Source organism: Chanodichthys erythropterus, chromosome 8 (assembly GCF_024489055.1).
Source record: "Chanodichthys erythropterus isolate Z2021 chromosome 8, ASM2448905v1, whole genome shotgun sequence".
NCBI lineage: Eukaryota > Metazoa > Chordata > Actinopteri > Cypriniformes > Xenocyprididae > Chanodichthys > Chanodichthys erythropterus.
Window position 1 is genome coordinate 32469575 of NC_090228.1, and position 17411 is coordinate 32486985.

General features: G+C 38.1%; 1 protein-coding gene across 1 annotated transcript; it reads left to right on the plus strand.

Moving 5' to 3' along the window:
• The first annotated feature begins 623 nt into the window (after window positions 1-623).
• On the plus strand, window positions 624-17411 carry LOC137025149 (zinc finger protein 721-like). Its single transcript, XM_067393181.1, has 9 exons — window positions 624-642; window positions 4077-4709; window positions 7347-7682; window positions 8222-8344; window positions 11136-11360; window positions 11460-11530; window positions 11613-12000; window positions 13633-15217; window positions 17054-17411. The coding sequence occupies exons 1-9, from the start codon at window positions 624-626 to the stop codon at window positions 17409-17411; spliced, it is 3738 nt and encodes a 1245-aa protein (XP_067249282.1).

Below are 17411 nucleotides of genomic sequence, written 5' to 3' on the forward strand. Positions count from 1 at the left end.
TACGGTTGACTGAGTGTCTTCTGCTTATTAGCGCTTGTTTAACAACTAACTGAGGCATTACTGCCACTAGTGGTGGGATGGTGTATTGTAACAGTCTCATTAATAACAGTGGTCTTTCTGGTGTCTTCATTTGATAACTTGTTTGGTTCCGCGGCCCACAGGTAAAAAACTGTGACAATACCCAGCACTAGTAAATGCTGCACAATGGTATCGCTCTTTACTACGTTAGACTCTGTGCTAAAAACCACCTGGTATTGTTATGTCTATGACGTATTGTATGTTGTGTACGCTGTGTATGTGTGTCTCTCTTTTAACAGGATTGGCCTATGGCTTGATGAGAGACTGTTACTGTTCGTTGATTGGACCAGAGAGGAGACCTGGACTATAAATTCTTCTGGATCTCACTGGAGGGCGCTCTCACTTTTGCTCTCGTTTCCTCTGTACTCTTTGTTTGCAATGATCTCTTCTGTGTGTCTCTCTCCCTGATTACGGTTGTTCATGTGTCAATTCTGGTGTGAAGCTCTAAGTGAAATGCTGTTAAATCAAGTTATAATCTAAGAGTATTGTAAACCATTGTGAGAGCCTTGTGTCCTGAACTTCATTGTCTGACATGTTTGTAAACCATGTGCGAAGCTGTAGGGGGTGAGTGCCTGATTTTTGTAGGCCACTTGGCCACCACCTTTTCTCCTGTTTTGTGGTTTAGTTAAGGAGTGAGGTTATGTTGTTGTATTTTGTTTTCTTTACTTTTGAATGCACAGGGAAGGTAGTTAATTAATGGGAAGTTAGAGTATTGTTTGTTTATTATTTTGGCATTTGCTCACCCCTGATCATTTGCTTCTGTTCTTTTGTTTATGTACTTTTCATGTTTTTTTAATTATTTCTAACTGCTGCCGCACAAAAGACTTGAGCAAAGAGCCTAAGAAAAAAATTAAGAAAATAAAAATGAGTACTTTAAAGGCCATTTTGTGTCGTGCCATTTATGTTGCGGTCCTGACCTAGACCGGGGCCGTAACAGTATTAAGATGCGTTTTGGTCGATCGGATTGTGGAAGTGGACTATGCTAAATGTGAAGGGTGTGAACAGGGTGTAAAAGGTTTTGAGCTTGTCTACTTTCGACCACTTCCAGAGGTAGTTGAAAACTCGTTCGACTGGATTGCTTTCGTAGTGGACAGCTACAAAAGAACGACTACTGACCTAATGTATAAACATTATGGGAAGCGCACAGTAGGATGGGATTTAATCTGTCGACTAAAGACCCAAGTTTGGCACAATGTTTTCACATTCCTGATTTTTTCAGATTTCATCCAAGATGTTCAAGTCTTTCTTTCGTCAGTTGAAAAGAAATTAAGGTTTTTGATGAAAACATTCCAGGATTATTCTCCTTATAGTGGACTTCAATGGCCTCCAAACGGTTGAAGGTCAAAATAAGTTTCAGTGCAGCTTCAAAGAGCTTTAAATGATACCAGACGAGGAATAAGGGTCTTATCTAGCGAAATATTCGGTCATTTTCGGAAAAAAAATACAACCGTTTATGCTTTATAAACACAAAATATTGCCTTAAACATACTTCCCGTTTCAACATTCTTCAAAACTCTTATGCCTTATTCCTCGTCTGGTATCGTTTAAAGCCCTTTGAAGCTGCACTGAAACTGTAATTTTGACCTTCAACTGTTTGGAGTCCATTGAAGTCCACTATAAGGAGAATAATCCTGGAATGTTTTCATCAAAAACCTTCATTTCTTTTCCGCTGAAGAGATTTATCTGGAAAAGTTTATTTAAAAGTGGACTAATCCTAATCCTAGTGGCTTCCTTTTGGTTTATAGCCATTTCCAATGGGGAAAGTACATTTGACGCTACAAACTGTTTGATCAGTCCTTTTATTGTAACAAAAATGTGAAAGCAAAATCGTGATTCCAAAACAGTGTAGAGCAGTATAGTGTAGTTCAAAAAACTGTCTCCCTTCCCCCTGCCATTGCCACATCACTTCCTGTTTAAAATGGCTAACCCCCGGCAGATCCCAAAATGGCTCCTTAAAGTGGAAGTACAAAATATAATAACGGATAAATTGATTAACCACATTAGTAACAAACAGGCTTCTATACCTTTAAAGGATTACTTCACTTTCAAATGAAACTAGCTTAAGCTTAATCACCCTCAAGCCATCCTAGGTGTATATGACTTAGCTTTTTTCTGATTAACACAATTGGAGAAATATTAATAAATATTCTGATGCATCCGAGCTTTATAATGGCAGTGAACGTGATCGAGTATGAGTGAAAGAAAGTGCTTCCACCAATCATGTACTCCACAGGCCTTCTGAAGTGAATCGATGCATCTGTGTAAAAATATCCATATTTAAACAAGTTATGAAGTAAAATATCTAGCTTCCACCAGATTGACTTCTGTATTCAACGTATGCAGAAAGCTTACGCTACGTCCTACACCTTCCCTATTCAACTTTGACTGGAAATAGTGGAAATTACCTGACGCCAGTTTACACTTTCTTCGTAACTTGAATACGAAAGGTAGTTGGGCGGAATATGGATATGTATTTTAAACAATCGCATCGCTTCACCTCACAAGGCCTTTATTAACCCCCCGGTGCCATGTGGAATAGACGTTTATGATGGATGGAGACACTTTCTTCAGCTCATTCAGCTCATCCCCATCGTAAAGCTCGGATGTGTCAGGATATTTATTAATATAACTCTGATTGTGTTCATCAGAAAGAAGAAAGTCATATACACCTAGGATGGGGTGAGGGTCAGTAAAGCTTGGGCTAATTTTCATTTGAAAGTGAGCTAATCCTTTTTTCTTTTTTTTTTTTGATAGAGCAAAATTAGTAATATCCTGTATTAACAGTGGACAGTGCAGTTCCATCATGTGAGGAAATGTTATCTGAGTATCACTGCCAAAACATAGTGAACTCTAATGATAATGTCCCTCAGGGACAGGATATATTAGGAGAAAAGCAGAGGACCTAATATTGAACCCTGCTGCACTCCATACTTGTTTTGAGACATCTATTTGTTTAAAGGTGCCTTAGATTGGAAAATTGAATTTACCTGGGCATAGTTAAATAATGGCATACAGTGAGTGCCATTGTATGCACCTCCTTATGTAAATCCTGTTCATGCAAAAGACTACAGAAAAATCTCAACATAACACTGACTGTGATGCAACAGTCGGGATCATTAATATGTACGCCCCCAATATTTGCATATGCCAGCCCATGTTTAAGGCATTAGACAAGCCAGTATTAACATCTGGATCTGTGCACAGCTGAATCATCAGACTTTATGCAGATAAGTAAGCAAGAACAGCAGCGAAAAATGGCAGATGGAGCGATAATAACTGACATGATCCATGATATCATGATATTTTTTGTGATATTTGTAAATTGTCTTTATAAATATTTTGTTAGCATGTTGCTAATGTACTGTTAAATGTGGTTAAAATTACCATCGTTTCTTACTGTATTCACAGAGACCAGAATATATGCCGTATTTATGTGATCTGATATGCTGCATGACAAACACTTTGTAAAGATCCATTTTGAGGGTTATATTAGCTCTGTGAACTTTATGAAATGTATTATAGACATGCACAGAATCTGCGCATTTTTAATCACACCCCAAAACAGGCAGTTAAAACATTGTTGTGGTATTTTGAGCTGAAACTTAACTGACACATAGTATTAGCAGTCAGATAGATTTGACCTAAACAGTGCTAATGCTTATCAACAAATGACTACATGACTCTCAAGCTATCCAATAAAATGTTGTGACCCGTTGTTAAAGAGCTAATAGTATTCATGCACTCATGATCAGATGCCAAAAGCAGGTCACGTATCACTTTAATAAATGATGGTGCTTAAATACTCAAGTATCATAGCATAGTGAGGGGGAATCTTTTTTCCTAATATTGTAGAGCTGAATGGCAAATTCAGGACTGGTCTATAATAACAACCCAGTTTTGTTGCATAAAGTTGGTTTTGATGTATTTATACTTTTGATTTCTGATGCTTTGAGGCATTAAACTGTCATTAACGTGTATTTGTCTTGTTTTTGCTTTAGATCTGAAGGGACTGAAAGAGGATCAAGAACAAAAAGAAACAGAAGAAAAGGATCAATCTAGGAGACATGATTCATTGGATCTAGAAAAATCCACACAAACTGAAACAAAAAATCAGAAAACCGAATCTAACCGTGACTTGGCCTGCTCACATTGTGGAAAGAGTTTCACCCAAAAACATGAACTCGAAATCCACATGAGAATTCACACTGGAGAGAACCGTTTCACATGCCAACAATGTGGATTGGGTTTCACTGCAAAAGCAAGCCTTAATTACCACATGATGACTCACACGGGAGAGAGGCCTTACACATGTCAACAGTGTGGAAAAAGTTGCATTTCAAAAGGAAATCTTCAATCCCACATGAGAGTTCACAGTGACGAGAAGCCGTTTGCATGTGATCAGTGTGGAAAGGGTTTCGGAAGTAAAGTAACCTTTAATTCCCACATGATGATTCACAATGGAGAGAAGCCATTCCCATGTGATAAGTGTGGATTGGGTTTCACTACGAAAGCAACCCTTAATTACCACATGATGATTCACACTGGAGAAAAGCCGTTCACATGTGATCATTGTGAAATGAGTTTCCGAAGTAAAGTAAACCTTAATTCCCACACAAAGAGAAAACATTCAGGTGAGTAATGTTTTATATGTCATAACCTTATAATCATTAATGAAAACGAACGAAAAAACAAAACTAGCTGGGAAAAAACGTTAACTGAAATAAAAATAAAAACTGCCTTAAAAAATGGGTTGAATACATGCGGTTCATGTATGTTTTTTTTAGTCTCTTGGCTCTTTAGGTTTTTTACTGGCACACATCACTTAATTTTGCACTTACTGCAGATTGTTGAGACTGTTTACATATTTCTGCCCATATGTACATTTTATGTACAGGTTTATTTTTTAATGAATATTTTTTTCTAAAATTGTATGATGTTTTTGTTGAGTTATTATTACACAATACTTTTTCTGACCTTTTTGAATCTTGCCCCTGACAAATAACCCAAATTATTAAAAAAAGAAAGACTAAAACTAACACTAAAACTAATAAAAACTAAACTAAAAATAAGCATTTTCAAAAAATAAAAACTAAACTAGTAAACCCACTTAAGAACTAATTAAAACTAAACTGAATTGGAAAACAAAAAGTCAGAACTAAATCAAAAAATTAAAGCTGCAAGCAGCATTTACCGGGGGTTCAAGCATTGGCCTTTAAGCACATATGCATAAAAAGATATTTTAAAGTTTAAAAGATATTTAAGTTTTATTTAGCAAGCATGTAACCACCTAAATCATAGAAGAAACTGACCATTTTCAGCCAAAACAGGCAATTTACCATTGAAAATATATGGATTTTAAAGCTTTAACAGTTATAGCGCCACCTATGTTCAGATCTCCATAAAAATTGGCATGCTTCTTTAGAGTCATGTGCTGCATGTGCTCACTTAATTTCGTGAAGATCTGAGTTTTTGTTTAGGTTTTATAGGCTTTTGGGTAAATTTAGCCACACCCATTTTCTAATTGATGCAGTTATAGTGATCCAAAGGGTAAAGTTCAACTTTTTTTAAATAATTATTGATCTAGAGAGTTAATAGAATTGTCCTACACTGGTTTTGTTTTGATCAGTTGAAAAAGTTCACAAAAATAGGTTTTTCACATATTTGCAAATAATTAATGAACGATTTTATTGACAGCAATAGTTCTTGAGGCAAAGTTGCTCAGCATGAGGAGATCTATCAAATGATATGCAAATTATGTGGTTTTATGAAACATCACGTGATTACTGAGGCGTAAAACTCGTTAGCGCCCACTTGTGACCGATTTCTTTCAAAATTCTTTCAGACCTTTAGGACCATGAGTCAAACATGCCCATCAAGTTTCGTTCCAATTGGCCTCCGTTAACCTTGTCTAATAGATGCTCAAAATTCATTGGCCGATGGCGGCCATGTTTTTTGAGATACGTCAATGTCCTCATAGACTATCATGCCCCCTTGGACCAAGACACTGCATGCCAAATTTAAAGTCAATCAGACCAACGGTTGCTTAGTTGCAGCCGTTTTCATGATGTTGTTTTTTTTTTTTTTCTTCAAATTATAGCGCCACCTAGTGTCCAATCGACGGGATTTTTTTATCGTGACCAAAGACTGAGCCCATACAAATGTTTACCGAGTTTGGTGCAAATATCTCATTTCGTTCTCGAGTTATAGCCATTTTAGTAAAATGTACATTTAATTTACATTTTGTCACCCCTTAGTGACCGTGAATCAAAATTTCAACTTTTTTTTGATAACTTGTGATATTCAGATTCCAGAGAACATTTCTGGAATGTTTTGGTTCCGATCGGGTGAAAAACCTAGGACTAGATCGCGAAAGTAGGTTTTGGACAAAATTCAAAATGGCGGAAAATTTGCATACAGTAAATTAAATCTGTCTTGGATCAAGGATTACAATGATATAATACACTTGATTCTAGGATAAACGGTCTAGGAGTTATTAACGATTTTCTTCTTTTTATTGCTGTAGCGCCACCTATTGGCTGATGGGGTCATACTCTGTCAACCTCTCCTCGATTTTTGTACTATCATCTGACAAAGTTTCAAGTCTCTAGGCCTTGCGGTTTGGGCTGCACGATCAGATTAATGGCACAAGAAAAATAATAAAAATCCTAACAAATACAATAGGGTTTCAGCACTACATGCTTGAATCCCTAATAAAAACTAATGAAAAATGCAAAACTATAATAACCTTGGGCCCAACAGCTGTCAGAAGGGAAACTGCACACCTGTGTTGGAGGAGCTATTCCTGGTCCTGAACATCACTGGGTGGCTCTGATGGTGCTTTCCATGGTGCTGAAGGTGACATGCTTCCTTCTGGCCATCACAGGACACCTTTAGACTTATGTTACATCTTGTGAAATAGGGTTCTAGGGGACCTTTAAACATAGTATTAGCAGTAGATTTGACCTAAACAGTGCTAATGCTTATCAACAAATGACTACATGACTCTCAAGCTATCCAATAAAATGTTGTGATCCATTGTCAAAGAACTAATAGTATCCATGCACTCATGATCAGATGCCAAAAGCAGGTCACGTATCACTTTAATAAATGATTGTGCTTATATCCTGAATTGAAAATTCAGGACTGGTCTATAATAACAACCCAGTTTTGTTTCATAGAGTTGGTTTTGATGTATTTATACTTTTGATTTCTGTTGCTTTGAGGCATTAAACTGTCATTAACGTGTATTTGTCTTGTTTTTGCTTTAGACCTGAAGGGACTGAAAAAGGATCAAGAACAAAAAGAAACAGAAGAGAAGGATCAATCTAGGAGACATGATTCATTGGATCTAGAAAAATCCAAACAGACTGAAACGAAAAATCAGAAAACCGAATCTAACAATCTGACCTGCTTACATTGTGGAAAGAGTTTCACCCAAAAACATGAACTCGAAATCCACATGAGAATTCACACTGGAGAGAAGCGTTACACATGCCAACAGTGTGGATTGGGTTTCACTGCAAAAGCAAGCCTTGATTACCACATGATGATTCACACTGGAGAGAAGCCCTTCGCATGTGATAAGTGTGGAAAGAGTTTCCGAAGTAAAGTAATCCTTAATTCCCACACAAAGAGAAAACACTCAAGTGAGTAATGCGTCATTAGTGTGGAAAGAGTTTCAAACATAAAGCATCTCATGATTTACACATGAATTTTTTTCCTCATTAATGTACACACAGCACCCCATAATGACAGAAAAACACAGAATTGTTTACATTTTTGCAGATTTTTAAAGAAAAACTGAAATATCACATGGTCCTAAGTATTCAGACCCTTTGCTCAGTATTTAGTAAAAGCACCCTTTTGATCTAATACAGCCATGAGTCTTTTTGGGAAAGATGCAACAAGTTTTTCACACCTGAATTTGGGGATCCTCTGCCATTCCTCCTTGCAGATCCTCTCCAGTTCTGTCAGGTTGGATGGTAAACGTTGGTGGACAGCCATTTTTAGGTCTCTCCAGAGATGCTCAATTGGGTTTAAGTCAGGGCTCTGGCTGGGCCATTTAAGAACAGTCACGGAGTTGTTGTGAAGCCACTCCTTCGTTATTTTAGCTGTGTGCTTAGGGTCATTGTCTTGTTGAAAGGTAAACCTTCGGCCCAGTCTGAGGTCCTGAGCACTCTGGAGAAGGTTTTCGTCCAGGACATCCCTGTACTTGACCGCATTCATCTTTCCCTCGATTTCCCACTGTTGGGACTGTATTGGACAGGTGATGAGCAGTGCCTGGTTTTCTCCACACATACCGCTTAGAATTAAGGCCAAAAAGTTCTATCTTGGTCTCATCCGACCAGAGAATCTTATTTCTCACCATCTTGGAGTCCTTCAGGCAGGCTTTCATGTGTCTTGCACTGAGGAGAGGCTTCCATCATAAAGTCTCGACTCGTGAAGGGCTGCAGTGATGGTTGACTTTCTACAACTTTCTCCCATCTCCCGACTGCATCTCTGGAGCTCAGCCACAGTGATCTTTGGGTTCTTCTTTACCTCTCTCACCAAGGCTCTTCTCCCCCAATAGCTCAGTTTGGCTGGACAGCCAGCTCTAGGAAGGGTTCTGGTCGTCCCAAACGTCTTCCATTTAAGGATTATGGAGGCCACTGTGCTCTTAGGAACCTTAAGTGCAGCAAAATGTTTTTGTAACCTTGGCCAGATCTGTGCCTTGCCACAATTTTGTCTCTGAGCTCTTCAGGCAGTTCATTTGATCTCATGATTCTCATTTGCTCTGACATGCACTGTGAGCTGTAAGGTCTTATATAGACAGGTGTGTGGCTTTCCTAATCAAGTCCAATCAGTATAATCAAACACAGATGGACTCAAATGAAGGTGTAGAACCATCTCAAGGATGATCAGAAGAAATGGACAGCACCTGAGTTAAATATGAGTGTCACAGCAAAGGGTCTGAATACTTAGAACCATGTGATATTTCAGTTTTTCTTTTTTAATAAATCTGCAAAAATGTCAACAATTCTTTGTTTTTCTGTCAATATGGGGTGCTGTGTGTACATTAATGAGGGAAAAAATGAACTTAATGATTTTAGCAAATGGCTGCAATATAACAAAGAGTGAAAAATGTAAGGGGGTCTGAATACTTACCGTACCCACTGTATTAGGAAAAGCAGAGGACCTAATACTGAGCTCTGTTGTGCTCCATACTTTTTAAGACATCTATTTGTATTAGTGGTGGGCCGTTATCGGCGTTAACGTGCTGCGTTAACGTGAGACTCTTATCGGGCGATAAAAAAAAATATTGCCGTTAATCTATTCTCAAAGTTGGGTTGGGAGCTGGGTCTATACTACGCAAGCTATGATGACTTTCACCTTGATATTTTAGCGCAGATGTATATCTAGCCAAATTGACCCTTCGCAAAGACCCGCCCCCCTTAGTTACTGTTGCTTTGTCCGACAAGACATGGCACTATCACGCCAGACGCAGTGAAAAATACTTTGCGGAGCAAAGAGGACACTGACAACACGTCGACAGACAAGACAGAGCAGGTTACTTATGATATTAAACAAAGCACAAAATTACAATCCAATCACACAATTCGTTATTTACGTGCAGTTAGTGATGGAGGGATAGGCGGAATTGCGCTGAATGCAATCGCGTGCGCTCTCTGTCGCGAGCGCGATCAGTTTTCCTCGCGCCTTATTAGTCAAATATATGTGCACACAGATGTCTAAATGTCCATCGTGTGGAGTATCTCACGTGAATACAGTCGGTTATGGCTTAAGTGGACGTAAACAGGTGAGTACTGAATATGGGTCAGTTACGTCCATGCATTCAGCTGCCCAATTAAATAGGTCATTAATGTTAATCAAACAACAAAAGATGTTAAATGAATGTAGGCTATATGTTAAAACTACTGTATGTTAAAACTACTGTATATCTTCTGTATACTTACTATTGTTTTTGTAATTTGCTTCTTTGTTCTTTTATATAGCCTAACACAAATAACTTCTCATATTAGCCCATGCTCATATTGTCCACCTCTTGCCCACCTGTACATACCAGCTGATATACAATGTAGTCTTGATTTGGGTGGTCGATCTGCATTTAAAAGTTTGAAAGGGTTTTAAATCTTCTAAATCAAGTAAAATTACTCAAAATAAAGTAATTTAAGCATAATAAAGTCAACTTTAATCATATAAAATGTAATTTACCAACATCAAAATTGTGGCCAGTGAAAATGCTGAGTGGCTAGTAACTTTGGAAAACCACTAGCCACAGTGGCTGGTGAGCAAAAAAGTTAATGTCAAACCCTGGTCGTGACAGATTGCTGTAGCCCCTCAGCTCAAGAGGCTCGTGAACCGATCATCTCTTACTACGAGTCCATTTATAGCATTAAAACGACATTGATTCTTATGTTCATTCATGTTTATTTAAACACGGAAAGATGTCAATATACACAATTTTTCAAGTTTAACTCCACCGAGGTTAATCTTCTAACTCTTGACTGCTTTCTCGTACAAAATGGCGGATTACTTTTAGTCATTATTTGGGTAGCACACATATTCTGAATGTCTTCGGCAGAATTCAAATGAGCCGTTTTAATCTAGATTAATCTAGATTAATTCCAAGATTACAGTGAGATTAATCTAGATTAAAAAAAAAATTAATCTATGCCCACCACTAATTTGTATAAACTAATTATTAACATGTGGATAGATTTGACTTTAACCATGTTAATGCTTATCAACAATTCTTAAGCTATCCAAAATAATATTGTGAACTATGTTGTCAAAAGAGCTAATAGCACTAGAAGAAAGATGCACTCATGATCATATGCCAAAAGCAGGTAATTTATAGCTTTATTAAATCTTATATAAACTCCATTTATAAACTGTTTTTCTAATATTTTTGACCTGAATGGCAGAATCAGCATTGGTCTATGACTGCAGTTTTGTTGCACAATGTTGGTTTTGATATTTTAATACTTTTATTCTGGTTTTGATGCCTGTTGCTTTGAGCCATTAAACTGCTATTAATTTTTATTTTTTCACTTTAGACCGGAAAGAAGAGAATCAAGAACTGAAAGAAATAGGAGAGAAAATTAACACGAGAGAGAAGCCTTTCGCATGTCAACAGTGTGGAAAGTGTTTCACTAAAAAAATATACCTTAATTCCAACATGAGAGTTCACTCTGAAGAGAAGCCGTTCACATGTGATCATTGTGGAAAGAGTTACCAAATCAAAGTATCCCTTAATCTCCATAAAAAGACAAAACACTCAGGTGAGAACTGTTTTATGTGGCATCAGTGTAATTAACATTAACAATAACATTAAGTAGTGATTATATTCATTATTAATTTGTGTGTGTGTGTTTCAATAGGACTGAAAGAGGATGAAGAACTGAAAGAAATAGAAGAGAAAGATCAATATAAGAGACATGATTTCATGGATGTAGAAAAATCCACACAAACTGAAACAAAAAATCAGAAAACCGAAATCTAACAGTGACTTGACCTGCTCTCATTGTGGAAAGAGTTTCACCCAAAAACATAAACTTGAAATCCACATGAGAATTCACACTGGAGAGAACCGTTTCACATGCCAACAGTGTGAGATGATTTTCACTGCAAAAGCAAGCCTTAATTACCACATGATGATTCACACTGGAGAGAAGCCGTTCACATGTCAACAGTGTGGAAAAAGTTGCATTTCAAAAGGAAATCTTCAATCTCACATGAGAGTTCACAGTGACGAGAAGCCGTTCTCATGTGATCAGTGTGGGAAAAGTTTCAGAAGTAAAGTAACCCTTAATTACCACACAGTGATTCACACTGGAGAGAAGCCATTCCCATGTGATCAGTGTGGAAAGAGTTTCCGAACTAAAGTAACCCTCAATTCCCACACAAAGAGAAAACACTCAGGTGAGTTATGTTTTATACGTCATTAGTGTGGAAAGAGTTTCAAACATAAAGCAACTCATGATTTACACATGAACAGTCACACAGGTGAGAGTCCTTACACCTGCAAACAGTGTGGGATCCACAGAAATGCATTATTCACTACTGTAAAGTGATTTTTTTCCATGCACTGTGTGCAGATGTGATCAATAAACAATAATGAACTGGTGATTATTTTCATTATCTATCATCAGTTGGTTGATACAGCTGCAAAATCAACACTCTCTCCTAACTTAAGACAGTTGTGCAGTTTCATCACATTGTGAGGAAATTTAAATCCATTGATTTTACATTTAATCATTTAACAGATGCTTTTATCCTAAGTGATTACAGATGAGGAGAGCAGTAGAAGAAATCAAACTAACAATATGGCAACAATATATCTAAGTGCTATCAGCAGTCTCCAGTTAGTTTAGGACAGTACATGTTGCGAGTTTGTTGTTTTAATAGAAATAGAAAACATAGTGAACTCTAATGATAATGTCCCTCAGGGACAGCATATATTAGGAGAAAAGCAGAGGACCTAATATTGAACCCTGCTGCACTCCATACTTGTTTTGAGACGTCTATTTGTTTAAAAGTGCCTTAGATTGGAAAATTTTAATTTACCTGGGCATAGTTAAATAATGGCATACAGTGAGTCTCAAATGCCATTGTTTGTTCCTCCTTATGTAAATCCTGTTCATGCAAAAGACTACAGAAAAGTGTTTAAGGCATTAGACAAGCCAGTATTAACATCTGGATCTGTGCACAGCTGAATCATCAGACTTTATGCAGTTAAGCAAGCAAGGACAATTGCGAAAAATGGCAGGTGAAGCGATAATAACTGTTCATGATACATGATATACTTAGTGATATGTGTAAATTGTAAATTGTCATTAGTGTGGAAAGAATTTTAAATTTGTAAACTGGAGAAAAGCCGCTCACGTGATCAAGCCGTTCAAGTATCCCTTAATCTCCATAAAAAGACAAAACACTCAGGTGAGAACTGTTTCATGTGGCATCAGTGTAATTAACATTAACAATAAAATTAATTACTGATTATATTCATTATTAATTACTTGTTTTTTGTCAGTGTAATGAGTTTGTTGATTTTGTGGCAGTATCAACCATCTATGCTAACTTGGACAGTTGTGCAGTTTCATCACATTGTGAGGAAAGTTAAAGCTGAGTTTCAGTGGCAAAACATCCAATGATAATGTCCCAATATTAGGAAATAAAGGCACATTATGAAAAAAGCAGAGGACCTAATACTGAGCCCTGTTGCACTCCATACTTGTGTTTTAAGATGTTTAGTATGTTGTGATTCGTTGTCAAAAGAGCTAATAGCACTAAAAGAAAGATGTCCTCGTGATAAGGTGCCAAAAGCAGGTCATTTATAACTTCATTAAATAATGGTTCTTAAATCCTGACTGAAATTGTTCACATGTACCATTGCATTAGTGAAGAGGACTACATTTCTCTCATATTTTGACCTGAATTGCAGATTCAGGATTGGTCTATAGCAATGCAGTTTTGTTACACAATATTGGTTTTGATGGCTGTTGCTTTGAGCCCTTAAAATGCCATTAACTTTTGTCTTTTTTTTTGTTTTAGACCTGATGGCTCTGAAAGGGGAGAATCAAGAACTAACAGACTGTGTATTAACTGATGTAGAGAAATCCGTTCAGACTGAAATGTCTTCACTAAATAAAGCACATGAGACCAAATCTAAAAGTAACTTCACCTGCTCTCATTGTGGAAAGAGTTTCAATGAAAAGCATAACCTTAAATGCCACATGAAAGTTCACACCAGACATTTCACATGCCAACAGTGTGGAGAGAGATTCGTTCACAAAGGAAGCCTTAATTCCCACATGACAGTTCACACTGGAGAGAAGCTGTTCACATGTGAACAGTGTGGAAAGAGCTTCAAATTGAAAAAATCCCTTAATTGCCACATGCAGAGAGAACACCCAGGAGAGAACGGAGTAAACACTCTGAACCCTTTCACCTGCAAACACTGTGAGAAGATCTTCACATGTAAAGCACAACTTGATTCCCACATGAGATGTCACACTGGAGAGAAGCCTTTCACATGTGATCAGTGTGGGACTAGCTTCTCGCTCAAAGCAACTCTTAAGACTCACATGACAATTCACACTGGGGAGAAGCCATTCAAATGTGATCAGTGTGGAAAGAGTTTCAGACTTAAGCCAATTCTTGATTCGCACATGAAAAGTCACAGTGTTAAGAGTACTTACACCTGCAAAGAGTGTGGGAAGAGCTTCTCATATAAGAAAACATTTGATGCCCACATAAGAGTTCACACTGGTGAGAGCCCTTATGTCTGCAAACAGTGTGGGAAGATTTGCTCAAGCAAAGGAAATCTTACGGCTCACATGAGAAGTCACACAAAAGAGAAGCCATTCATGTGTCTTGAGTGTGGAAAATGTTTTACATGTAAACCAACCCTTGCTTTCCACATGAAGCTTCACTCAGAAGAGATCTCTTTTAATTGTCAACAGTGTGGAACGAGTTTCCCAGACAAGAGACGTCTTAGCTGGCATTTAAAAAGGCACTTAAAAAGTAACAGGCGAAAGAAGTTTTTCAAGTGCGATGACTGTGGAAAGAGTTTCAGATTTAAAGGAAACCTCAAGACTCACATGAGAGTTCACACCGGAGAGAAACCTTACACCTGCACTCAATGTGGGAAGAGTTTCAGTCAGAAAGTAACACTTGACGGTCACATGAGAGTTCACACCGGAGAGAAACCTTACACCTGCACTCAGTGTGGGAAGAGTTTCAGTCAGAAAGTAACACTTGACGGTCACATGAGAGTTCACACCGGAGAGAAACCTTTCACATGTCTTAAGTGTAAGAAGAGGTTCGCATATAAGTGTGACCTGAAACGTCATTTGCAAAAAGGTTGTGGAAAGATGCTGCCGTGCTCTGATAGTGGAAAGAGGATTAGAAAAAGGAACAATATCAAAAATGTTCAACAAATTCAATCTGAAGAAAGGCCATTTAGTTGTGATCAGTGTAATAAGAAATTCATTTTGCCATCACACTTACAGATACACCAGAAAGGTCATGCAGATGTGAAACCACATTTGTGTTCATTGTGTGGAAAGAGATTTAAATGGCTCTGCAATTTAAAATGGCACCAGAAAATTCGTATCTGTGTAAAAGTAAGGCTACGGTCAGGGCGCAGATGAATCTGGCCCAAAAGTGATTGTCCACCTTAGTTACAATTTACTTTATTCACTTTTTTGTAATTTTGACGTTTTTGTCTTATACATATCAAGGGTTAGGGTTAGCGTTAGTTTTTTTAATTATTATTATTACATTCACAGAAAGATATATTACACCCTTCTGTCTTTCTATGACAATGTTGCAATGTGAATGAAAGATAATAAATAAAAGGACATGAGTGAAATAATGAATGTTGAACTGTGTATTATTTGATTGATTAACATTGTTAGTGAATGCACACAAAAGTTTGTTGTCAAATGGAATCACAAAACTAGTTCAATTGATTTAAATGTCATTAATATAAGTGTTATTAGTATTAAACCAGTTGATGTCAGCTGTTAAGTTAATCAATTATCAAACTCAGTTATGAAGGTATAACTTCTGCCCCTCCCCCACAAAGTGGCCACTTATGACGTTGACCCCCTACGTTGCGTTGACCTTGAAAATTGAAGATAGAATGTTTTTGAACTTTGACACAGCTTATTTGAGTTCCTCAGGTTTGTTTATGCAGTCTAATTTTGGTTTGCATCTGCAGAGAATGTGTGAAGACTTTCATATTTTGGTTCATGCTTACATAAATAGACCCTCTAAAACTCCTGAGACAGAATGGGATGAAGAGATGATGGAAAGTCTGTTTTTGGCTCTGAGAAATCTGCATTAAGTTAAGGTTAAGGGGGTGGCATCCTACATAATGTACATCACCATTTGTATGTATTTGTACCATTTGTGCAATTTTTTGTTCAAGTGGTACGATCTGGGTCTGCTGAGTTCGCTTTTCTTAATCATAAACAATATGCTTAAGTGGTGTGACTTGCATGATGGATAAAGCAAAAATGAAGTGCAGCTGTTCCACCCTAAAAGATGCATGTACAGCAGTAAAAAAAAAACTCTGTCATCCCTGCCCATTTACTAAAGATATTTTAAGCCACAGTAAATCGGACACTCCCCACAGAGCATCTTTATAAGCCATGTCTCAGGTCGAAGCTTCGGAGCAGAATCCTTCAGACAGTTCTTGCCTTCAAAGCAACCTCTACTAACATCTCAGTCCCTCTGCACAATACTGATGAGCTTGAAAATGCAGAGGAGATTTTACTATCCAGTGAAGCAAGGCAAGTAATGGTTAGTGCTTCTATGTAGACATTTTAGCTATTCCATTTTTGGGACATTTGACTTATGTTCTCTCTTCTTTTTGTATTCTGTATGGCAGATGACATTCTTCAGCATAATTGCAGGAACCTCACTGGGAATGATGGTTCATCACAATGTGTATATTTGGTATATTTTATTTTATATATTTGTATTATATTTTGGTATATGTATATTTGTCTGTCTGCCATTATTTTGTGTTCCCAGATATCTAACTTGGTCCATCCAATATTCTACCTTGCTGCATCAAATATCCCTTTCTTGAGGGGAGCTAGATATTTGTGAAAAGGATCAGACACTGGAGTGGGAAAGGTATGAACCAAATGGCCCATTGTAACGAAGGCGGGACTCAGGTAGGGATCCAAATGCAAAGCTTTATTTACAGTGAGCGTTGTCATACAGGCAGGGTCAAACGGGAGCAAATGGGAACAACAAGGAACAGGCAGAATCGTAGTCAGGGTGCAGGCAATGGTCAGGACAGGCAGCAACGGGTAAACAAACAGGAGACAGGCAGGAACGGTAACACAGGACAGGCAGACAGGAAATAACGCTTGGAAATGCAACACTTGGGAAAACAAGACCTAGCAACAAGGTGGTGTGTGTGTGAGTGTTTTATAGTCCATGTAATGTGCTGCAGGTGTATGTGGCAACTGGTGATTGGACAGGAGTGTGTGCATGTGACTGATGCAACCGGCGAGCTTGAGAGCATTGCAACCGATGCAACCGGCGAGCTTGAGAGTGATGCAACCGGCGAGCTTGAGAGCGTTGCAACCGGCGAGCTTGAGAGCGTTGCAACCGGCGAGCTTGAGTGCGAAGCGGCCACCGGGCTTGAGAGCGAAGCGGCCGGCGGGATTGAGAGCGGCGCGGCCGGCGGGATTGAGAATGAGACGGCTGGTGTATGCTTGGGAATACCAGCCGCCCGTGCTGAAATCAGCGGTGGGTCAACCACACTGGAACGTAATCCTTGCCGTTCTCTGACTGATCTAGAGACGTGA